The sequence below is a fragment of the Bos grunniens genome, chromosome 23 (genome assembly GCF_055505025.1).
Source record: "Bos grunniens cultivar Pamir isolate PY7600 chromosome 23, Bosgru_T2T1.0, whole genome shotgun sequence".
NCBI lineage: Eukaryota > Metazoa > Chordata > Mammalia > Artiodactyla > Bovidae > Bos > Bos grunniens.
The window spans coordinates 32,200,268-32,225,805 of record NC_141187.1 but is presented as its reverse complement, the minus strand read 5'-3'; the positions used below and the strand labels follow the sequence as shown (position 1 = coordinate 32,225,805).

At 41.0% G+C, this 25,538-nt stretch overlaps 1 protein-coding gene and 1 pseudogene across 1 annotated transcript; one reads left to right on the top strand and one right to left on the bottom strand.

Moving 5' to 3' along the window:
* LOC147347353 (BOLA class I histocompatibility antigen, alpha chain BL3-7-like) overlaps positions 1-25,158 on the top strand; it is a 109,950-nt pseudogene extending 84,792 nt beyond the window's left edge.
* On the bottom strand, positions 15,816-16,790 carry LOC147347354 (olfactory receptor 2B8-like). The gene has a single exon (XM_086369823.1). The coding sequence runs from the start codon at positions 16,752-16,754 to the stop codon at positions 15,816-15,818; it is 939 nt and encodes a 312-aa protein (XP_086225949.1). The 5' UTR covers positions 16,755-16,790.
* Positions 25,159-25,538: the final 380 nt, after the last annotated feature.

Sequence of the window (25,538 nt, the reverse complement as noted above, 5' to 3'; positions counted from 1 at the left end):
ATCTGGGCCCACCACTTCACGGCAAATAGATGGGGAAAAAGTGGAAACAATGACAGATTTTATTTTCTTGGGCTCCAAAATCACTACAGATGCTGACTGCAGCCATGAAACTAGAAGACACTTGCTCCTTGAAAGAAAAGTGACAAACTTAGATAGTGTATTAAAAGCAGAGACATCAATTTACCAACAAAGGTCCGTACACTCAGAGCTATGGTTTTTCCAGTAATCATGTATGGATGTGAGAATTGAACCATGAAGAAGGCTGAGCACCAAAGAATTGATGCTTTTGAATTGTGTTATTGGAGAAGACTCTTGAGAGTCCCTTGGATTGCAAGGAGATCCAACCAGTCAATCCTAAAAGAAATCAACACTGAATTTCACTGGAAGGACTGATGCTCATGCTAAAGCTCCAATACTTTGGCCACCTGATGCAAAAGGCCAACTCACTGGAAAAGACCCTGATTTTGGAAAAGATTGAGCACAAGAGGAGAAGGGATCGACAGAGGATGAGATGGTTGGATGGCATCATTGACTCGATGGACATGAACTTGAGATGGTGAAAGACAGGGAAGCCTGGCATGCTGCAATTCCTGGGGTTGCAAAGTCCAACCTGACTGAATGACTGAACAACAACCACAAAGAGTCAAATGAAAGAAGAGGTAGTGGTGGAGGGGCCCTGGGGAATATTCCTTCATCAATGGCGTAAATGTCCTCCATGTCCCATACTTTAGTGGTAAGGAAAGAAAAAAAAGATCAGATGGTTTGAAATATAAAAAGAACACATAATAGAAATTTAATACACCATATATGAGAAGGATTATGCTAATCTAACTTAACACTCAACCACAAAACAGTACAGAAGAGCACTATAGTGTTCACACACCTCCAAAAACAATACTTAATTAAATAAAGTTTGAAAAATTGAAGTATCCAAGTTTTGAAGGCTGGAATGATATACTACTTACAGCTAATAATGCTGGAATTCCCTGGTGGTCCAGTGGTGAAGAGTCTGCCATGCAATGTAAAGGACACAGGTTTGATCCCTGGTCAAGGAAGATCCCACATGAGCAGGACAACTATGATCCCACATGCGCGGGGCAGCTATGCCCATCCGCCACAACTACTGTCTCCTGCACCACAACTACTGAAGCTCGTGCTCCACAACAGGAGAAAAACACACTGAGAAGCCGGCGCGCCACAGCTAGAGAGCAGCCTCTGCTCGCTGCACCTGCAGAAAGCCTGTGAGCAGCACCCAAGATCCAGTGCAGTCAAAAATTAAATGAGTAAATACAGAAATAGTTTTGAAAATAATAGTAATAATGCCAGCACTGTTGGTATTGTTGATTGTTTGATATGCACTACAACTTTTACATGCATAATCTCAACTATCTCCAAAACAGTTTGGCATTTATTACTGTTACCCTTCTATATTTGAAGAGATAGATTAAAGTGGGTAAGCAGCTTAGCCAAGATTATTAAAATCCTAAATTTGTAAACAAAAATTAGGTGTCTTGGATATCAAAGTCTGTGTTTTTAGGAAACACATTGCTTTATTGCCAGACATGAATATATTAAAATTCAGCGGACACCACTGCCAATAGCAGAGTTTACAATTTCATAAGATTTCATTCTTCCTTTGATTTCTTTCTGATTCTTATTTTATATTATTTTTTAATATAAATGTATTTATTTTAATTGGAGGTTAATTACTTTACAATATTGTACTGTAATTTTGCCATACATCAACATGAATCCGCCACAGGTATACACGTGTTCCCCATCCTGAACCCCCCTCCCTCCTCCCTCCCATACCATCCCCTCAGTGCACCAGCCCCAAGCATCCAGTATCATGCATCGCTTATAAGAATGTGATCTGTGGTATCCACAACAGAAGTCTATACAGAAAAAAATTTATAACAGAATTGTAAAATTTTGACAGATAGTCTAAATGTGCAATGACAGGATATGTTCCCTGACTCACACCTGCTCAGAAAAGCAAATACAACCTATGGCTCAGTCTCATGAACATATATACAAATACTGACACATTCATCCTAGATGAACTGCTGGAAAACTTTTCTAAATGTACCTAATAAAGGAAGCATTCACCAAAGTTAAGAGAAAATATAAAATGTTAATTCATCAAAGGAAAACACCAATACAATAATGAACCAGGGTAATAAGACAATGATACATTTTATCATCATATCTATAAGGCAATTGATATAAGATAAAATCCTGTCAAGATGAAGTGGTTCCAACCATGTGCAACTATACAGAATAATATTCATTTATTAGAAAAAGGATGCTAAATGACCGAGTATCTGACAGGTATAAAAATGAATGATTTTATGATGAAAAATTTAATATCAGACAACAACAAACAAAAGTAACACCAACTAAAACAGAAAAAAAGAATATAATTGTCTTTGTATGTTACAATGGTTCCAGTCCAAGTGTATATTACACTGGAAGGTAATTAGGATACCAATGTCATATTTGTCTTCTTTAAATTTTTTTTCTCTAAAGAAATTCAGGACGTTATCCTTTCCTGAGTAAATCAGACATGGGAAACTTCAATATGCAAGACACATCATCACAATGATCTCAAGAGTACATTCTGCTGACCAATCCCTTGCTCCTTCCCTACTCAGCACCCACCCTTCCTAAAGCTGTTTGCACCACCACAGAAGGCAATGATTCAAGGTAAGGAATATTTCTTGGCTAAGGTTAAATGGGAAATTTTTATTTCCTTGCTACCACATTTAAAGAATTCTGCTTTTTAATTGAGAATCATCATCTATGTTAAAATACATATCAACTGACCTAACGCAATAAGGAATACTGAGTAGTATGAGACAAACTACATAAATAATAAAATAAATAACATAAATAATAAAAACTAGAAATATTAAACACATTCATCCTAGCTACAGGAACAACAAATACTTTCCTTGGTAACCATCATGATATGACATGAAATAGGCAAATTCCGCTATACAAGCTACATATCAATAAATATTTGGATACAAATGAGAAATAATTGAAAAAATCATATATGTGTGTATCTATAGAAAATATTAAGTAGGTAAAATTAACAGATTCTACAATAAAAGATGACATCTTACATAACAATTATTTTTTAAAAGAATATAATAGAAAATTATATCTCACAAGAACACAATTCCACTATACTAATTAAGAGAAGAGGCATCAAATGAGAGAGGTTAAATGCTTAATACAGACACACATCAGTGCTAGAGGTATATTTACAATTATAATAACTGTATATTACTGACACATAATATAACTGAAATTTTAGTGGAAGAATATAAGTATTTCAAGAAAACTAACTACTTGGTGCACAAACCATTATAAAGACAAAAGATCTCAAGATAATATCTCTTTAAAATATCTCAAATTATGCAACATTCACTGATAAATTTAAAGTTCAAACTCTACCCTATCCAGTTCCTCAAGGAATCCTGAAAAGGTGCAGACAAAACCCCTGCAGCCTCAGAGCTGTAACTGAATCACTTTTGCTTTAATAGTCCTTCTGTCTCAGCTTAACTCTGATACATTAGGACTGGTCCCTAATAGCAATGAAGGACTTACAAATGAGCAGCAAATGGATCTATCATGGTATCAGAAATAACAGTTCTAATCAATATGGACAATGTTTGGCCAGGTTGGGAAGGAGAAGCTGAAGTAGGAATTCCTTTGCAAGCTGTTTATTGATCGAATGTTCTCAGGATAAAGAGAATTAAAGAGCAAAATAGAGCAGACAATGCTACTAAGCAAGGATGTGATCCAAATGGAATAGCATAGGCCTGATCCCAGAGAAAGCTGGAATATGACTCTCCAACAGAACTATCTGCTGATATAAAGTATTCTATTTTCACTAATACAATCACTGCTACCCACATGTTGCTGACTGAGCATTTCAAGGGTGGCAGCTAAGGAACTGAAGTTTAAATTTAAATTTAATTCAGGTTAATTTAAATACCTAGTCATTTAAATGTGACTAGGTACTGGTATACAGAATAACAAGCTGTGGAGCATCCATTGTGTCAGATGCAGTTTCACCTTAACAAAAAGGCAGCCTTTTATATATCCCAAGGATCTGTCATTGACTGCAAGCTGACCCAACCAAGATCAGGAGACCTCCTGGCAATGTGGCTCCCATTCAACTTATGGCAATTTTCTGAAGAAGGGACAGGCTGTGAAGCTATCAGTCAATATTCATGACAAATATGGTGTAGACTGGTGCACCCACCAGCCAGTAGAAAAGATCTGAACTGGACACTGAAAGCATTCATACAAAACCTAGAGTCTATTCATACAAAATGTAGAGTCCATTCATAAGTGTGGGCAAGGATGAAAGGACAGTCACCAGTGTACAATACACATCACCTCAGTGCAAGGCCATCAAAAAATTGTCATTTGCCTAATTCACCAATAAATTAAACATTCAGATCACCTTGTCTGACCCACGTTTCTCCTCTCAAATTGGTATTTCTCCTCAATTGAAGAATGATCATTTTTCATTAACAATAAATTCAAAAATGCATTGACACAATAACCACAAAATGGACTTTCATTGTTGTAATTATCAAACTACCACTTGGAAGATTACATATGTTCATTTCTTTGAGAAAATGAACATTTTAAAACTACAGATATTGACAATACACTTTAAGAAACATTCTGTTATTTCACAGTAAATAGGAGCTGGGGAAAAAATGAAAGTGTATAGTCTAATACTTTCACATTCACATATGTGCTATTATTCAATTACTGAAGGACATGTTTTACGACAGCCAAATATCCTGAATTTAAATTGTTCAATATATCCATGCTGCTGTTGCTGCTGCTGCTGCTAAGTCGCTTCAGTTATGTCCGATTCTACGTGACCCCATAGACAGCAGCTCACCAGGCTCCCCCGTCCCTGGGATTCTCCAGGCAAGAACACTGGAGTGGGTTGCCATTTCCTTCTCCAATGCATCAAAGTGAAAAGTGAAAGTGAAGTCGCTCAGTCGTGTCCGACTCTTAGCGACCCCATGGACTGAAGCCCACCAGGCTCCTCCATCCATGGGATTTTCCAGGCAAGAGTACTGGAGTGGGATGCCATCGCCTTCTCCGTCAATATATCCATACTAAGACATAATGAATATACTACAATAGGATGAAATGTCTAGGAACACAAAGTTGGCTGCCATAACACTTAAGTTTAGTTCTTTAATTTGATAAATTTCTATAGGAACTTCTGTTTCTTTTGCCAATTGACATGCATGTTACTCAATTTAGCCTTTAAAGAACACTTGCAACTGAAAACAAACTCACTTACCAATTCCTAAAGTACCACAGAGATCGAGTTCCAGTCCTCTCAGTTTTAGTCACCTTATGTGAGTGTCCTAAGCTCGTTCCCTATCTCATTTCCAGTGTCTGCCTTTAATACACTACTGGGCATTGGGACCTGGGTATGTAGACTAAGGATGCGGGCTGTATGAAATGAGTACATAAGTTGACTCTATCAGCATTGGAATATCCTTAAGTTTTCCTTAAGCAAGAAGATGCTTTCTCTTCATAACTTCAAATACCTTCAGAGGGTACTGAAGATCAGCATTGTATCTAGCTGGTAGCATGACATAGGAAGGCAATTTCAAACTCTCAGGATTCCTTCTGAATATACTGTCTTGGCTCTATGATGGAGAGCTCATTATGAAAGCATGAGATTGGTATGAACCTGCAGTAAAACTGGTCTGGTGAAAACTGTTTACCTGGCTGAAGTCTCTGGGGAATGAATGTCCTGTACTGTTAATTAGCTGATATTGCCTAGCTGCCCAGAGATGACAATCCTCAGAGAAAATGAGTATCAAGGAGAATACAAGAAGATACCTAATCTGCCTCTTTTATAATTTCTCATAAATGACGGAGGTCAGATAACTCCCTAGACTTCCCAGTTATCTTAGCTCTCCTCTTTTAATGGTTTAAATATTTTACTAAATACTTGAGATTTTTTCACACAATTGCAAAAAAAAAAATTCTGCATATAGAAATAAGAACTCAGTTACTCAAATTTAACGGTAAATTAATTTCACCTAATATTCATAATCAAATTGTTTTTTTCTTTTTTATATAATTAAATTTATTTATTTTTAATCAAAGGTGAATTGCTTTACGCTATTGTATTGGTTTCTGCCAAATACCAATATGAATCAGCCATAGGTATACCTATGTCCCTTCCCTCTTGAGCCTCCTTCCCCATCTCACTCCTCTAGGTTTTACAAAGCCTGGGGTTGAGTCCCTGAGTTATACAGCAAATTATAACCAACTTCTAAGAGATTACAGAGTTAAAGTTTAGGCAGATTCTAATCTTTAAGGTAATATATTAAACAGCAACACCCACATTTTACTCCCAAACTTCTAATGTGGCTAAGGAAAAATATCATCTCCTCTAGGACATCATTCAATTTCTACCAAGAGTTGCAATAATTTACTTAAACAAACAGAAAAACTATTGACTTTTTAAATGGAACTGCCATGGTTTCCTTCAGTTCAACTCATCTTTGCATTTACGATACAAATGACTGAGTTAAACAAGATAGCTATAACTGCTAAAGTAAATTGAAAAGAAACTTGAAGGATATTGTGTGTATTGAAGTTTGAAAATCAATCAATTTCAAAACAACTTATACACTTGACTATACAAGGAAAAGACAGGAATGCTTAATATCTGTCTATGGAAGGCTTTGGCCTAACCGTCAAATGCAGCTTCAAAAATTATAAAATCTCTTTTTCCCCACTAGAACATATTTTTTTTCAGAGTAATAGAGCACTGCTAGTTAGTAGTATAAGCTATCTCAGAGAGAGCTATTTAGGTTTGAAGCATCTTGGTTTTTATACGTTATTAGTCAGAAAAGCACAGAGAACTTCAATAATTAACTTACATTTTATAGCCAGCCATTTCCCATATAAGCATAAATCCTTTTTTTAAATAATATCCTATGCATAAGGAGAAACTATCTCTTTCTTAAAATAGTCTTAATTAGAAGTTTCTCAGTAATCTCTCCACTATTTAAATCCCAACATAATATTTATAAGGAGGCCAAGGAAACACCAATATGGCAAAGGGTGTCCAGAGATGGATAGAATCACAGACCTGCTATTAACACTTCTTCCCAGTTCAATCTTGCTGCTGCAAATATTAATTGGCAAAATAACTTTGGTTAATAATTTGACATTATCTAGGAATGCTTACTTGAAATTACATGCTTTTTTTTCTATGTTGTTTTTCAAAATTCTTGTTTTATATTGCAATATAATACAACAAAAGCATGATCTATTTTTTTAAAAATCTACAAGTGACGATTTATCAAAATAAAATCATTATTAAAGACGCTGTTAATAGGATAATAAGATAAGCTAGACACTGGAAGAAAATATTTTCAAACTGCTTCTCATAGACAACACTCATATCTAGAATATACAATGAACTCTCAAAACTCTACAATAAGAAAATAACTCAATTAAAAAACATTTGAGCAGATAACTCACCAATGTAAATATACAGGTGGTGAAGATGTCTTGATGAAACATGAAAACATGTTTAGCATCACTAATCATCAGCAAAATGCAGACTAAAACCATGAAGACATATCACCACCTACCTACTAGAACAACAAAAATCAAAAATATAGGAACAAAACCAAATATTGGTGAGATTGTGGAAAAGTTGAATCACTCATACATTACTAATGAGAATATAAAATGGTGCAGCTACTTGATAAAAGAGCTTGGCTGTTTCTTTAAAAACCGAATATCCACTTGCCATACAGCCCAGTAATCATGCTCTTGGGCACTTATGGCAGAGAAACAAAAATTTATTCCACACAAAATCCTGTGCACAAGTATTCATAACAGCTTTATCTGTAACAGCAAAAAAATGAAAACAACTAAAATATTCTAAACAAATGATGGTGCACACATACCATGGAAAACTACATAATAATAAAAAAAAATCTGTTGATACACACAATATCTTGGATAAATCTCAATGATATTATGTTGTATGAAAATAAGTCTATGTTAATAGGTGAAATATGATCCCATCTATATAACACCCATGAAATAACAAAATAATAAAGACGGAGACCAAATTAGTACTGCCCAGGAGTTAGTGATGGTTTTACAGAGGGTTTGGGGTGGGGGCCATGGGGGGAGCTTCCCTGATAGCTCAGTTGGTAAAGAATCCACCTGCAATACAGAGGACCCTGCAATACAGAGGACCCTCAGTTAGTAAAGAATCCACCTGCAATACAGAGGCTTGGGAAAGGCTACCCACTCCAGTATTCTGGCCTAGAGAATTAAATGGACTGTATAGTAGAGGGGGTCAAAAGGAGTCCGATGCTGACTGACTTTCACTTTCAGGGGAAGGGAGGGACTAGAAGTGACTATAAAAGTGTATCACAAAGGAGATGTGTGTGGTGATAGGATAAATCCATATCTTGATTGTGATGGTACATACAGGAAACTAAACGGGGGGGAAATTACATAGACTTAAACACACACATTGTACCTATGTCCGTTTCCTAGTTTTTAATTGGTATTATAGTTGTATAATGGGCTTCCCTGGTAGCTCAGCTGGTAAAGAATCCGCCTGCAGTGGAGGAGACTCTGGTTCAATTCCTGAGTCAGGAAGATCCCCTGGAGAAGGCACAGGCTACCCACTCCAGTATTCTTGGGCTTCCCTGATCTCTCAGATGGTGAAGAATATGCCTGAAGTGCATGAGACCTCAGTTTGATCACTGGATTGGGAAGAGTCCATGAAGAAGGGCATGGCAACCACTCCAGTATTCTTGCCTGGAGAATCCCCATGGACAGAGGTGCTTGTCAGGCTACAGTCCATGGGTTTGCAAAGAGTCAGATACGACTGAGCAAATAAGCATGGCACAGCATAGTTATATAATATAAAATCACTGGGAGAAAATAGATCAAATGTATCCAAGACTTCTCTCTACTAACTTTGGACTTTCCCATCAATCTGCAATTATTTCAAAATGAAAACGGACTTGAATAGAACAAGAACTAGAGAATGAGGAAAAAAGGGACAGACAGAGACACAAAGCAACAAGAATGGCAAAGAGAGAGAAAAGGAGAGAGGAAGCTGTTCAAAAGGGTAGAAGGTTCCTGTTCACTCATGACATACTGGCTCCAGATCTCCTCCCCTCCTATGGACACAGTGAATCTACAGTTTTACACAGAAAAACTTCTATGAAAAGGAATGTGGAAACTAGCTGGGTGAATCCTATACACAAGGTGAATAAGAAAAGCCCAAACTAAAATCATTAGAAGATAAAACATAAATAAATCATTAGAAGAGGCAGAGACAAAATCTCTATATGAAACCCACCCTTGGAACCACAGTATAGAAGCAGGTGGAAAGTCACCACTGTCGGTTTCTCCCGGAGGAACAAAGTGTCCCACACCTGGGACCCTAACTTTGAAGACAACACCTGAGACATGGGCCTCCAAAACATAGAGCTCTGAAAGCCAATGAAGATTGTCTTCATGAAATCCACGAGGCTATAAGGAACTGAGAAACAGTTCTTAACAGGTTCACCCAGACTCACTGTGGCTGTCTCTCCAGGGAACAGCACAGAGACACAGACTGAAACCTCCAGCTTGTCCCTGAAAGAAGCCTATTTCCTTACCCTAAAAGCTAAGACTTCTAACACATATCTCGGGGCCAACTGCAATTCTCACCAAACACCTGAGAAGCCAACAGATGCCATCATCGTGCTCTCCCTCTGTCCCACCTCAGGTCACCCGTGTCTCTGTGAAAGGAGCTTGTGCACCTGTGTGGCCACCCAGGTTTTGTGGCTGCTGCCAGAGGACACACTCCTTATCCTGTAGCCCAGGCCCCCTCCAGGGCTTGCGTTCCTGGGTCCAACAGGACAGTAGCAAACTAAGGAACAGCTCCTAACTGGCTGCCTGTGCCCCGCACCTCCCCTTAGGGCTAAATGTGAAAGGAACAGACAGAAACTCGCATCTCCCAGTCTTCTCCTGAAACAGGTGAAAGGGTAAAAAGCAGGAAGGCCAGGGGTCTCCAAATGGAGGACAGGCTGCAAGTGTCAGACATTTTTCCTCTCTCGCTCAAGAGGCAGGAGGAAACAAACTACAAGTGTCAGACTTTTTTTCTCTTAGAATTCTCTGTTGCCATGACACCTTGTTCCACCTGAATTTAACTTTTCTCAAACCTTGAGTTAACGAATGCATTTTTCTTATGGAAATGTTTTTCTTAAACTATGTTAATGAAACCATGTTTTTTTTTTTGCTTTGGAATTTGCCTTTCTTCTAAATGGTTCCACCTAAGACTAACATTTGGCTGATAATCACTCAACAAACCAGTATTCGTATCAATTGTTTTATGGCTGAGGGATGACACACCTCCTTCTATCCTATCTCAAAAATGCATATTGTGGGAGAGGGGCCTGGTGAAACTCTGTCAGCCTTCAGGTGTCTCTTATCTGATCAATAGCTTTCTAACAGACATAAAGCATCCTGCTAAATACTAGCAAGGGAGCACTCTCCATCCCCCTTCTGATGTCTATGTCAGAAGCTTCCTCTGTCCCTTACTATACTTTAATAGTATATACAAAAGCTATACAAAAGCTCTTTAGTAGTATATACAAAAGCTCTTGAGTGATCAAGCCTGGTCCCTGGTCCCGAGGTTAAATCTTCTTCTTTGGAGATCATGAATCTGACATTATTCACTGTAAGCTGTCAGCGGTATACTTACATATTTGAAGTTATCCCCTGATGGGCCACCTTCCAATCAGCCTCCACCTAGATGCTGACTGAGATCCTCTGCTTTAGAACATTAAGAGGTCTTGACAAACCTTCAAATGTTGGGAGCCACTAAGAATAAGGTGGAAGAGAAATATTCCACAATTGTTGACAAGCTACACCACTGCTAGAGGGAGAAAGCAGGGGACAAAGACAGGGGTAGACAGAGAAAGACTCTTCTTTAAGCTACTGGATTTTCAGGGTCTTCTTCTTATAGAAGCTTAGCTTTTAATTCAACTAATAGAGTTTTCCTGTCACGTCTCTGGATTTTCCTCCCAATCTCATGAAGAGTCTTAAAATTCTCCGTTACCCAATCATTAAATGTTAGGTGCCTCAAACCTTGGTCTTCAGTCTTCTTTCTCTAAAATCTCTCCTCATGTAATGTCCTTCATTCTTTTGGTTCCCAGGAGTAATGACCATTAGCAGTTGCCAGAAAATGAAAATAGAATATGGGTAATAAACTCTGAAAGCAGAGTTCCAAAGAATAGCAAGAAGACATAAGAAAGCCTTATCAGCAATTAATGCAAAGAAATAGAGGGAAACAACAGAATGGGAAAGACTAGAGATCTCTTCAAGAAAATTAGAGATACCAAGGGAACATTTCATGCAAAGATGGGCTTGATAAAGGACAGAAATGGTATGGACCTAAGAGAAGCAGAAGATATTAAGAAGAGATGGCAAGAATACACAGAAGAACGGTACAAAAAAGATCTTCATGACCCAGAGAATCACGATGGTGTGATCACTGACCTAGAGCCAGACATCCTGGAATGTGAAGTCAAGTAGGCCTTAGAAAGCATCACTACGAACAAAGCTAGTGGAGGTGATGGCATTCCAGTGGAGCTATTTCAAATCCTGAAAGATGATGCTGTGAAAGTGCTGCACTCCATATGCCAGCAAATTTGGAAAACTCAGCAGTGGCCACAGGACTGGAAAAGGTCAGTTTTCATTCCCATCCCAAAGAAAGGCAATGCCAAAGAATGCTCAAACTACCGCACAATTGCACTCATCTGACACGCTAGTAAAGTAATGCTCAAAATTCTCCAAGCCAGGCTTCAGCAATACGTGAACCGTGAACTTCCTGATGTTCAAGGTGGTTTTAGAAAAGGCAGAGGAACCAGAGATCAAATTGCTAACATCCACTGGATCATGGAAAAAGCAAGAGAGTTCCAGAAAAACATCTACTTCTGCTTTATTGACTATGCCAAAGCCTTTGACTGTGTGGATAACAATAAACTACGGAAAATTCTGAAAGAGATGGGAATACCAGACCACCTGACCTGCCTCTTGAGAATTTGTATGCAGGTCAGGAAGCAACAGTTAGAACTGGACATGGAACAACAGACTGGTTCCAAATAGGAAAAGGAGTACATCAAGGCTGTATATTGTCACCCTGCTTATTTAACTTATATGCAGAGTACATCATGAGAAATGCTGGACTGGAAGAAACACAAGCTGGAATCAAGATTGCCGGGAGAAATATCAATAACCTCAGATATGCAGATGACACCACCCTTATGGCAGAAAGTGAAGAGGAACTAAAAGCCTCTTGATGAAAGTGAAAGTGGAGAGTGAAAAAGTTGGCTTAAAGCTCAACATTCAGAAAACGAAGATCATGGCATCCGGTCCCATCACTTCATGGGAAATAGATGGGGAAACAGTGGAAACAGTGTCAGACTTTATTTTTCTGGGCTCCAAAATCACTGCAGATGGTGATTGCAGCCATGAAATTAAAAGACGCTTACTCCTTGGAAGGAAAGTTATGACCAACATAGATAGCATATTCAAAAGCAGAGACATTACTTTGCCAACAAAGGTTTGTCTAGTCAAGGCTAGGGTTTTTCCAGTGGCCATGTATGGATGTGAGAGTTGGACTGTGAAGAAAGCTGAGCACCGAAGAATTGATGCTTTTGAGCTGTGGTGTTGGAGAAGACTCTTGAGAGTCCCTTGGACTGCAAGGAGATCCAGCCAGTCCATTCTGAAGGAGATCAGCCCTGGGATTTCTTTAGAAGGAATGATGCTAAAGCTGAAACTCCAGTACTCTGGCCACCTCATGCGAAGAGTTGACTCATTGGAAAAGACTCTGATGCTGGGAGGGATTGGGGGCAGGAGGAGAATGGGAGGACAGAGGATGAGATGGCTGGATGGCATCTCTGACTCGATGGACGTGAGTCTGAGTGAACTCCAGGAATTGGTGATGGACAGGGAGGCCTGGCGTGCTGCGATTCATGGGGTCCCAAAGAGTCGGACACGACTGAGTGACTGAACTGAACTGAATAAACTCTAACCTTTTTTTTGTCTTTTCCTTGGTGCTTAGTCTTGTTTCACTTTCTCATAGGGTACCTGGTACAGAGGCATTGTGCCCTAAACTTCAGCTCAGGGGACTGTGTGCAGAAGGGCTGTGAATGACAAATTCTAGATGGCGGTAGCAGGCCGTGTGCAGAGACGCTGCACCTGGCACTGGGGTGTGGAGCCACAGGCAGCGCAGGTGTGCCTGCCCAGGGAAAACCCTGCGACCTGCTTCCCAGTGATGAGAGACCCCAATTTCGCAACCTGAAGATGGGCTGTCCAGCAGAGGGCATACTCTAGATGGTGAGCTCCCATTTCTCCATTTTATGAGTAAAGGATAAAACTTCCCTTTGCTTCTACTTTTTTTTTAATATTATTTATCTTTATGTATTTACTTGTTTGTGGCAGATCTTAGTTGTGGCAAGTAGGACCTAGTTGCCCAAGCAAGGATCAAACCCAGGTCCCCTGCACTGGGAGTGCAGAGTCTTAGCCACTAGGCCACCAGGGAAGTTCCTTCCTTTGCTTCTGAGCTGAACGCTGTCTTGTTCTATTGACATGATCAACACCCAGCAGAAGGACCATTTTTAGGGCCCAACTTCAAAGGGTTGGTAACAGTTGCAAATGTCTTTGCAAGTCAAAAACTCCAAAATTCTTATTTATGACCAGAACATTTTTATAGGCCCCCAGACTCTTGGTCATAGCCTAGGCTTTCCCAGAAAAGAGAATTTGAAACAAAGATTTATGCACAAGCACTTAATGCAGAATGAGATACAGCATCAGGAGTGAAAGAAAGGAAACACAAGCGGAAGAAAAGCGGGCTTGTCAAGGATACATTATCAAATTTGCCATTAGTATGGAGTAACTGGGTGCTCAATCACCTTTGTCCCCTTGAAGCATGTCTTAGGAGACATCCAACAGATCCCCAGCCCAGGAGAAGAAAGGAAAAATAATCTGCTCATCAGCTCCCATTTTCCATTAGTCAAATCTTCACTCTGAATCTGAGCAGTTCCATGTAGGGCCCTTGCTGGTGACAGACCCCTCCGTGTCCCCACTTACTGATTTGTTCTCTTTGTTTTTTAGTGTTTGGCCATGCTGAGTGGCATGTGGACCTTAGTTCCTGATCAGGGATGGAACCCTCAACCTCTGCAGTGAAAGCGAGGACTCTTAACCACCTGGCCAACAGGAAAAGACCTCCCACTGATTGGACTTTTTCTTTTGTTTTTGCTGTGCTCAGTCTTTGTTGTGGCTCTTCATTGCTCCATGCAGGCTTTCTCTAGCTGCGGTGCAAGGGCTTCTCTTTGCTGTGGCTTCTTTTGTTGAGGACCACGGGCTCTAGGGCATGCCAGCTTCAGTAGTTGTGGCTCATGGGATCTAGAGAGCTGGCTGGGTAGCTGTGCGCATGGCCTTAGTTGCTCCGCATCATGTAGGAACTTCCTGGACCAGGAATGTAATTCTGTTCGTTGCATTGGCAGCAGGATTCTACCACTAGACCACCAGGGAAGGCCCTACTTATTGTTGACTGGGAAAGAGGCTATGGAAATACACTGTGACCTCCTAGACCCTCCAAGTGGAACAAAGAACAGACCCTAACAGTTACTAGTTATGGAGGTAAACAATGCACAAAGAGAGACGGGACAGGCAAGCAGGAGAGCAGCCATATCTTAAACAATAAATCAGTCACAAGGACTTGGAAATCAGCCTTTCCCGTATGAACATTCCAGGCCATCATACTGGAAGATAAGAGACCACATCAAAGAGATGGAAGCCATGACAACTGTGGCAATCTAGATCAGGAAGCCCTAAGTAGACCCAGAAGCCTACTGTAGGCATTTCAGTGAGTCAGAGAAGGCAATGGCACCCCACTCCAGTACTCTTGCCTGGAAAATCCCATGGACCGAGGAGCCTGGTAGGCTGCAGTCCATGGAGTCACTAAGAGTCGGACAGGACTGAGCGACTTCACTTTGACTTTTCACTTTGATGCATTGGAGGAGGAAATGGCAACCCACTCCAGTGTTCTTGCCTGGAGAATCCCAGGGACGGCAGGGCCTGGTGGGCTGCCGTCTATGGGGTCACACAGAGTCGGACACGACTGAAGTGACTTAGGAGTAGCAGCAGCCAAGACTAGAGGAACTGTCCAGCTAAACTTAGCCCAAATGCTGACACACATAATGGTGAGATAAATTAATGGTTGGTGTTTTAAGCAACTAAGTTTCGAAGTGATTTGTTATACAGAAGAAGCTAACTGATATCTACCCTTTGGCATCTGAATTGTAGCAGTAACAATTCTTAGGAAATGATAAAATGTTAATATTCCTTACATCATTGCAGTGGTTTCCTGTTCTTATTTTGGCTGTGATTTCATGTAGTATATTCATATGTCATTTTGGAAATAGATGTGGAAATATGTACCTAAAAGGGAGTGCAAACAAGAAAAACCCTGGAACTTAAAAAACAATAACTACAAACAGATGCTGTCGGAACACTGAATCAGCGTCTCTGGAAATTGAAATGAATACATGAACCTAGAATTTGAACACTCACTTTTCAAAGGGAATGAAGGAAACAAATGCCCTGCAGAGTTCCCGAAGGAAATTTTAGATGACTCATGGGGCACACACATATATATCTGAATAGTTCTGGCATTCAAAGTCTTTCCATTAAACTGTCCTCTTCAGCCATCATCCGGAGTAAGAGTTCTTCCAAAGCATCTTCTTCATCGCTCCCTTCACATCCCTGTTTCTCAGTGTATATATGAGGGGGTTGGTCATGGGAATAATGACAGTGTAGAAGAGAGACATGAACTTATCCTGATCCTGGGAGTCGCTGCTGCTGGGCTGAAAATACACATAGATGGCTGTGCCAAAGAACAGGGAGACCACTGTGAGGTGGGATCCACACGTGCCAAATGCTTTTCTTTGCCCTGCAGTGGACTTTATTCTTAAGACCGCCCTGACAATCCGACCATAGGAGAACATGATTAATGAAACAGGTGTGAGAAGAATGATGACACTGCCAAAGAAGGTCACATACACATTCATAGTGGTGTCAACACAGGCAAGTTTGAGAAAAGGAGGGATCTCACAAAAGAAGTGGGCTAATTTATTTCTCCCACAACGAGGTAAAAGGAAGATGAGCACTGTCTGCAATAAGGAGTTGACAAAACCAGTGACCCATGAAGCAGAAGCCATCAGGGCACACAGACGGGGGTGCATGATTACTGTGTAGTGAAGGGGCCTGCAAACAGCTGCATAGCGGTCAAATGCCATAACTCCTAGGAGAATACATTCTGTACATCCCAACGCCAGAGAGATGTACATTTGAACTACACAGCCACCAAAGGAGATGGATTTGTCTGCTCTGCTGAGATTAAATAGGAACTGGGGAACAATGCTGGTGGTGTAGCACATGTCCAGAAAGCTCAGGTTAGAGAGGAAAAAGTACATCGGGGTGTGAAGACGTGGGTCCAAGTAGGACAATGCAATGATGGTTGTGTTTCCCAGCAAAGTGAAGATGTAGAAGATCAAAAGGACCACAAAGAGGATGAGCTCAAGTTGAAGTCTGTCAGAGAAGCCCAGTAAGATAAATCCAGCAAAAGAACTTTCATTTTTCTGTTCCATCCTTTGTTAGCACATGGCTCCTGTCAAATCAAACATTTAGCAATTTATTAAAGTTATCTTCCAAAAAAGTGCAGAGATGAAGAGGAAAATCTATCATGTTCAAAGACATGGTCATGTGATTTTATATGCAACTATTTGAATAAATGATGTATTCATTGAAATTGATATATCTTAAATCAATTAGTTCTTTACTATTCACAAAACTTATATATTGAAATTAATATAAGAAAATAATAATAATAAAATCAAGTAATGAACCTTGGTTTGCATCAATCATAGATATAAAATGCCTGTTTTAGATTGAGTTTAATAGGATGAAAGTATGATGATTATTTATGTACATCTTAGAGAAAGTGGGAATGAGGGAAAATTAAGGGAGAGTGATTAGAAACAGTAAGAAAATGTAGACAAAGGGAGAAAGTTTATTTTAAATATGTATCTCATAATTCTACATGACTTGATTTGCACATACCTCACATGTAATAGAATAATACAAAATGATCTCTAAAATGTATTCAGATATAGAAATTCATGAGCTAGAATGTACTTACACAAAGGATTATATTACATTCAATGTATCACTAAGATACTTCCTCATAAATATATTCTGGCAAAAGTTATCTCTATTCCTAATGCATTATATTTGTGAATGCTATATCCTTGTCTTTTTGTATAGTAGTAAAAAATAAATTGCTCAGAGCCTGAAAACACTACTTTTGATTACAGTGCTTAACTTTTGTCTTTGAGATACCTAAAATTACTATACCAATTTAACAAGAACTCCAAAAATTTATTCACTGTGCATAAGCAGTTCATAGGCTCCCCTGTTGGCTCAGTGGTAAAGAAACCGCCTGCCAATGCAGGAGATGCAGGAAAGGCAGGTTCAGTCCCTGGATTGGGAAGATAACTTGAAGAAGAAAATGGAACCCACTTCAGTAGAGAATCTTGGCGGGCTACAGTCCATGAGGTCAAAAAGAGTTGGACTTTACTTAGTGACTAAACAACAAAAGTAGTCACTTCACAACAGAATTTCAAACTCCAGTGATCAGAACTTACTCTTCTTTCTGCTGATTTCAGTGTCATATATTACCAACAACTAAAATGCCTGGAATTCCTGCAGGAGATAGGATTATTCACTATCAACATTCTAATGACAATGAAAAACACATAAATGAGGAGGCAATGGATCTATCACAGTCTCAGAAATAACACTTCCAATCACTATGGACAGAGTTTGGCCAGGTTGGGGAAAAGAGACTGAAATGGGAATTCCTTTGCATGCTGTTTATTGAGTGAAAGTCCTCAAGACAAAGAGAATCAGGGAAGCAAAACAGAGCAGACAAATGTGTTAAGCAAGAGATGTGATCTCAGATGGAATAGCATGAACGTGATCCCATAGAAAGCTGGAAAAGGACTCTCCAAATAGAGCTACCTGCTGATAAAAATATTGTGTCTTCACTTACACAATCACTGCTACCCACACGCTGCTACCTGAGCGTTTCAAGCAGGGCAGATAAAGAACTGAATTTTAAATTTAATTTTAATTCAGGTAAATTTAAATACCTATTTATTTAGATATGACTAGTTACTACTACACAGAATAACAAGCTGTGGAGCATGGGTTGTGTCAGATTTAGTTCCACCTTGACAAAAAGGCAGCCTTTTATAAATCCCACCAGTCTGTCATTGACGACAAGCTGCCCCAAACACATTCAGAACTTCTGGCAGTGTGGCTCCATTCAACTGATGGCAATATTCTAAAGAAGGAAAGGGCTGTGAAACTATCAGTCAATACTCATGACAAATATGGTGTGGATCAGTGCAGCAGCCAGTAGAAAATATCTGAGCTGGACACTGAAAGCATTCATAAAAAATGAGAGTCCATTCATACAAAATTTACAGTCCATTCATAAGTGTGTGCAAGGACAGAAGGACAGTCACCAGTGTACATTACACATTACCTTGTTATTTGCCTAATTCACCAATAAATTAAACATTCAGATCACCTTTTCTGGCCCACGTTTCTCCTCTCAAATTGGTATTTCTCCTCAACTGAAGAATAATCGTTTTTCATTAACAGTAAATTCAAAAATGCATTGACACAATAACCACAAAATGGACCTTCATTGTTGTCATTATCAAACTAGCATTTGGACAATTACATACATTCATTTCTTTGAGAAAATGAACATTTAAAAACTACAGATATTGACAATACACTTTAAGAAACATTCTGTAATTTCAGAGAAAATAGGAGCTGAGGAAAAAATGAAAGTGTATAGTCTAATATGTTCACATTCACATATATGCTATTATTCAATTACTGAAGGACATATTTTATGACAGCCAAATATCCTGAATTTAAATTGCTCCATATATCCATACTGAGACATAATGAATACACTACAATAGGATGAAATGTCTAAGAACAAAATGTTGGCTTCCACAAGGAACAGTTAAGTTCTTAAAGTGGATGAATTTTTATAGGAATTTCCTTTCTTTTACCAACTGACATGTACATTACTCGATGTAACCTTTAAAGAACACTTGCAACTGAAAACAAGCTAACTTACCAATTCTTAAAGTGCCACAGAGATCGAGTTCCAGTCCTCTCAGTGTTATTCACCTTATGTGAGTGTCCTAAGCTGGTTCCCTACCTCATTTCCAGTTCCTACCTTTAATACAGTCCTGGGCATTGGAACCTGGGTATGCAGACTAAGGATGCAGGTTGCATGCAGTGAGTGCATAAACTGACTCTATCAGCATTGGAATATCTTTAAGTTTTCCTTAAGCAAGAAGATGCTTTCTCTTGATAACTTCAAATACCTTCACACAATACTGAAGATCGGCATTGTGCCTAGCTGGTAGGATGACATAGGAAGGCAATTTCAAACTCTCAGGATTACTTCTGAATATAATGTTTGACTCTATGATGGAGAGCTCACTATGAAAGCATGAGATTGGTATGAAACTGCAGCAAAACTGGTCTGGTGAAAATGGTTTACCTGGCTGAAGTCTCTGGGGAATGTTTGTCCTGTACCATTAATTAGCTGATGTTGCCTAGCTGCCCAGAGATGACAATCCTCAGGGGAAATGAATATCAAGGAGAATGTAAGAGGAAACTTAATCTGCCTCTTTTATAACTTCTCATAAATGACAGAGCCCAGATAATTCCCTAAACTTCCGACTTATCTTAGCTCTCCTCTTTTAATGGCTTAGGTATGTTACTAAACATTTGACACTTTTTTATACAATTGCAAAAAAAAAATCTCCATATATAAATAAGAATTCATCAGTTACTTAATTTTAGATGCAAATTAATTTTTATCTAATATTCATAACCAACTTTTAGGGATCACAGAGTTACCAATTCAGTTCAGTTCAGTTTAGTCGCTCAGTCGTGCCCGACTCCTTGCTACCCCATGAACCGCAGCACCCCAGGCCTCCCTGTCCATCACCAACTCGCGGATCTTACCCAAATTTATGTCCATTGAGTTGATGATGCCATTCAGCCATCTCATCATCCTCTGTCATCCCCCGCTTCTCCTGCCTCAATCTTCCTCAACATCAGGGTCTTTTAAAATGAGTCAGCTGTTCACATCAGGTGGCCAAAATATTGGAGCTTCAATATCAGTCCTTCCAATGAATATCCAGGGTAGATCTCCTTTAGGATGGACTGGTTGGATCTCTTTGAAGTCCAAGGGACTCTCAAGAGTCTTCTCCAACACCACAGTTCAAAAGCATCAATTCTTCTGTGCTCAACTGTCGTTATAGTCCAACTCCCACATCCATATAAATACTGGAAAAACGATTGCCTTAACTACACGGACCTTTGTTGACAAAGTAATGTCTCTGCTTTTGATATGCTGTCTAGGCTGGTCATAACTTTCCTTCCAAGGACTAAGTGTCTTTTAACCAATTAGGCAGTGTCTTTTAACCAATTAGGCAGTGTCTACCTAATCTTTAAGGTAAATATAGTAAAGGTCAACTTCTTGAGAAACCTGTATGCAGATCAGGAAGCAACAGTTAGAACTGGACATGGAACAACAGACTGGTTCCAAATAGGAAAAGGAGTACGTCAAGCCTGTATATTGTCACCCTGCTTATTTAACTTATATGCAGAGTACATCATGAGAAACACTGGGCTGGAAGAAACACAAGCTGGAATCCAGATTGCCGGGAGGAATATCAATAACCTCAGATATGCAGATGACACCACCCTTATGGCAGAAAGTGAAGAAGAACTAAAGAGTCTCTTAATGAAAGTGAAAGTGGAGAGTGAAAAGTTGGCTTAAAGCTCAACATTCAGAAAACGAAGATCCTGGCATCTGGTCCCATCACTTCATGGGAAATAGATGGGGAAACAGTGGAAACAGTGGCTGACTTTATTTTTCTGGACTCCAAAATCACTGCAGATGGTGATTGCAGCCATGAAATTAAAAGACACTTACTCCTTGGAAGGAAAGTTATGACCAACCTAGACATAGCATGTTAAAAAGCAGAGACATTACTTTGTCAACAAAGATCCGTCTAGTCAAGGCTACAGAGTTTTCAGTGGTCATGGTGGATGTGAAATTTGGAGATGTAGGCCTCCAAAACATACCTCTGAAAGTCAATGCAGTTTGTGTCCATGAAATCCATGAGGCTATAATGAACTAAGAAACAGGTTCACCCAGACTCACTGTGGCTATCTCTCCAGGGCATAGCATACAGACACAGACTGAAACCTCCAGCTTGTCCCTGAAAGAAGCCTATTTCCTTATCTTAAAAGCTAAGACTTCTAACACATACCTAGGGGTCAACTGTAATCTTCACCAAACTCCTGAGAAGCCAACAGGTGCCATCATCATGCTCTCCCTCTGTCCCACCCCAGGTCACCAGTGTCTCTGTGAAAGGAGCTTGTGCACACGTATGGCTGCCCAGGTGTTGTGGTTGCTGCCAGAGGGCACACTCCTTGATCACCTGGTTCAGTGGCTTGCGTTACTGGGTCCAACAGGACAGTAGCAAAAAAGAAACAGCCTCTAACTGGCTACCTGCACCCGCCCACCCAGGATTAAATGTGGAGAGAACAGACAGAAACACCCATCTCCCAGTCTTCTCCTGAAAGAAGTATAATTGCATATTTGAAAAGTTATTGCCTCAGGTTCTGGTAGATTGCTTATGACGGCAATGATTACCTACCTTGCCCTGAACGAGGACCTGTGCTCCTGGACCGCAGTGGACAGGGTGGCTCAGACCTCCAAGCTCAAGCTTCAGCAGGGCAGTGCTACAGGTCACAGTAGGAACTACCTGGAGGGCGACTGCATAAAGTGGCTCCACAGACACTTGGAGAACAGGAAGGATGCGCTGCTGCGCACAGGTACAAGGGGCACGAGGCCTCCCTGATCTTCCCTCAGGCTGGACCTGGGTTCCAACGAGGAGAAAAAAATGGGTGCTTGTAGAAATAGGGCCCCGGCTTCTCATCAGAAGAGGGAGAAATCCACCCAGGTTTTCATATTCTGTACAAGAGAGTGACCTGTCAGTGGCCCCACTTCTCTGAAGGACAATTAAGGAATCCAGTCTCTCTGAGGAAGAAGCAGGAAACTATCCCTGAAATAACTGGTCAGTGGTGCCCCTTCACCCTGGGTGCCATCTTGTGAACCATGACTGTCTCTGATGCCAGTTCTCACCCTGAGAATGTGTTTAGAGGCCTGACTCCAGCTTTTCTGAGTCATTCGGCCTCCACCCAAGTCAGGACCATTACTCTGTATTCACTCCCTTACATGGTACCCCCTACCTTGTCTCTCACCGTGACTCCAGAACTTTCCAAGGACTCGGGAACATGCCCCGACCTCCAAGTCCAGGCTGGTGTCTGGTGTTTGTGCTGCTTCTTTTCAAACCCTCTGTCCTGTTTATTCTCAGGATAGTCACAGGATGCTGCTTCAGGGACCCATGGAGGTAACACTAAATGGGAATTTTATGATTCATCCTTCATCAGTTCAGTTCAATTCAGTCACTCAGTCATGTCCAGCTCTTTGCAACCCCATGAATCGCAGCACACCAGGCCTCCCTGTCCATCACCATCTCCCGGAGTTCACTCACTCACGTCCACCGAGTCAGTAATGCCATCCAGCCATCTCATCCTCTGTCATCCCCTTCTCCTCCTGCCCCCAATCCCTCCCAGCATCAGAGTCTTTTCCAATGAGTCAACTCTTCGCATGAGGTGGCCAAAGTACTGGAGTTTCAGCTTTAGCATCATTCCTTCCAAAGAACACCCAGGGCTGATCTCCTTTAGAATGGACTGGTTGGATCTCCTTGCTGTCTAAGGGACTCTCAAGAGTCTTCTCCAACACTACAGTTCAAAAGCATCAATTCTTCGGCATTAGGCTTTCTTCACAGTCCAACTCTCACATCCATACATGACCACTGGAAAAACCATTATCTTGACTAGATGGACCTTTGTTGGCAAAGTAATGTCTCTGCTTTTGAATATGCTATCTAGGTTGGTCATAACTTTCCTTCCAAGGAGTAAGCGTCTTTTAATTTCATGGCTGCAATCACCATCTGCAGTGATTTTGGAGCCCCCAAAAATAAAGTCTGACACTGTTTCCACTGTTTCCCCATCTATTTCCCATGAAGTAATGGGACCAGATGCCACGATCTTCGTTTTCTGAATGTTGAGCTTTAAGCCAACTTTTTCACTCTCCTCTTTCACTCTCATCAAGAGGATTTTTAGTTCCTCTTCACTTTCTGCTATAAGGGTGATGTCATCTGCATATCTGAGGTTATTGATATTCCTCCCAGCAATCTTGATTCCAGCTTGTGCTTCTTCCAGCCCAGCGTTTCTTATGATGTACTCTGCATAGAAGTTCAATAAGCAGGGTGACAATATACAGCCTTGATGTACTCCTTTTCCTATTTGGAACCAGTCTGTTGTTCCATGTCCAGTTTTAACTGTTGCTTCCCTACCTGCATATAGGTTTCTCAAGAGGCTGGTCAGGTGGTCTGGTGTTCCCATCTCTTTCAGAATTGTCCACAGTTTATTGTGATCCACACAGTCAAAGGCTTTGGCATAGTCAATAAAGCAGAAATAGATGTTTTTCTGGAACTCTCTTGCTTTTTCCATGATCCAGTGGATGTTGGCAATTTGATCTCTTGTTCCTCTGCCTTTTCTAAAACCAGCTTGAACAATCAGAAGTTCACCCTAGATCCTCCAAGGACACATGTGACCCAGCACCCCATCTCTGACCATGAGATCCCCCTAAGATGCTGGGCCCTGGGCTTCTATCCTGATATCTCACTGACCTGGCAGCATGACGTGAAGGACCAGACCCAGGACATGGAGCTTGTGGAGACCAGGCCTTCAGGGAATGGAAACATCCAGAAATGGGTGGCTCTGGTAGGCCCTTCTGGAGAGGAGCAGAGATACAGGTGCAAAGTGCAGCACAAGGAGCTTCAGGAGACCCTCACCCTGGGGTAGGGAGGAGGCTGGGGTGGAGCTTCTTCTCAGATAAAGCTGAAGCCTTTCTGGACCCCTTAAGCAAGGTCTGGACTCAAACATGAGTGCTGGGCCCCTTCTCTTTCCTCTACAGAACCTCCTCAGCCCGCCGTCCCCAACATAGGCATCATTGTTGGCCTGGTTCTCCTCGTGGTGGCTGTGGTGGCTGGGGCTGGGATATGGAGGAAGAAGCGCTTAGGTAGGGAAGGGACGGAGGTATCTGAGTTTTCTTGTCTCACTGGGAGTTTCAAACCCAGATAAAAGTTTACCTGCCTGGTTATTGAAAAGTACCCTCCACACACACATGTGGAGTCTGAGCTCCATGCTAACACTGACCCTTTTGTAAAGTACATGTGAAAATGAAAGACAGATTTTTCACCTTGTAATTCCAGTTCGGGGCCTGTCTCTCAGCACATGAAGATCAGAGGGAAGGGTCCCTGCTGAGGACAGACCTCCAGAAGGGTAGTTGGTGCAGTCACCCCAACAGCACCTTTCTTCATTCTCCTGATTTTGTCCTGGATTTTGGTCACAGTTCCAGAAAGTTCTGTGGGGTCCAGAACTAGGGGCTTCCTCTAGGACCTCATGACTCAGTCTTCTCTATGGCCTCTCATGTGATATTTTCTTCTTGCAGGTGAAAAAGCAGGGAGCTACACTCAGGCTGCAAGTAAGTACAGAAGGGATGTAATTCCTGAGGCCCTTGTGAGGGTGCAGACAGAAGGCTATGGGGGACTGACCCTCCTCAAAATTCCTTCTCTAGTTTCTCTCCTGTCAGTTCTGACCACATCCTGGTTTTCTTCTCCCCCAGGCGTTGACAGTGCCCAGGGCTCTGATGTGTCTCTCATGGTTCCTAAAGGTGGGACCCTGGGGCGTCTAGATTGGGAGAGGGGTTGGGGCAGAGAGGACACACTGGGTGGTGGGGGTCTCTGAGTGGGACATGTGAGCATGTGGGGGGCTGTGGAGAATGTCAGCCCTTACATGACTGATCTGAACTGGATCCTGATTCTTTTCTCTCACGGTGTGAGACAGCTGCCTTGTGGGGACTGAGTGATGCTCGGTCCCACTTTGTGATGTCAGATCCCCAGACCCCTCTTTCTGCAGCTGCATCTGAATGTGTCTGTGCTCCTATTAGCATAATGTGAGAAGGTGGGAGACTGGTCACACCTGCCCATTACACCCCCTCCCCACCCTGACCTGTGTTCTCCTCTCTGATCCACTGTCCTGTTCCAGCAGAGACAGAGCTGGACCCTCTCCATTGCTGTCTTCACTTCGTGTGCACTGAGTAATTATGTCATATTTCCTTTGAAAAT

What these genes read in the sequence shown, in the direction of transcription:
- LOC147347354 (XM_086369823.1), bottom strand. Translation starts at nt 16,754, where the DNA reads ATGGAACAGAAAAATGAAAGTTCTTTTGCTGGATTTATCTTACTGGGC.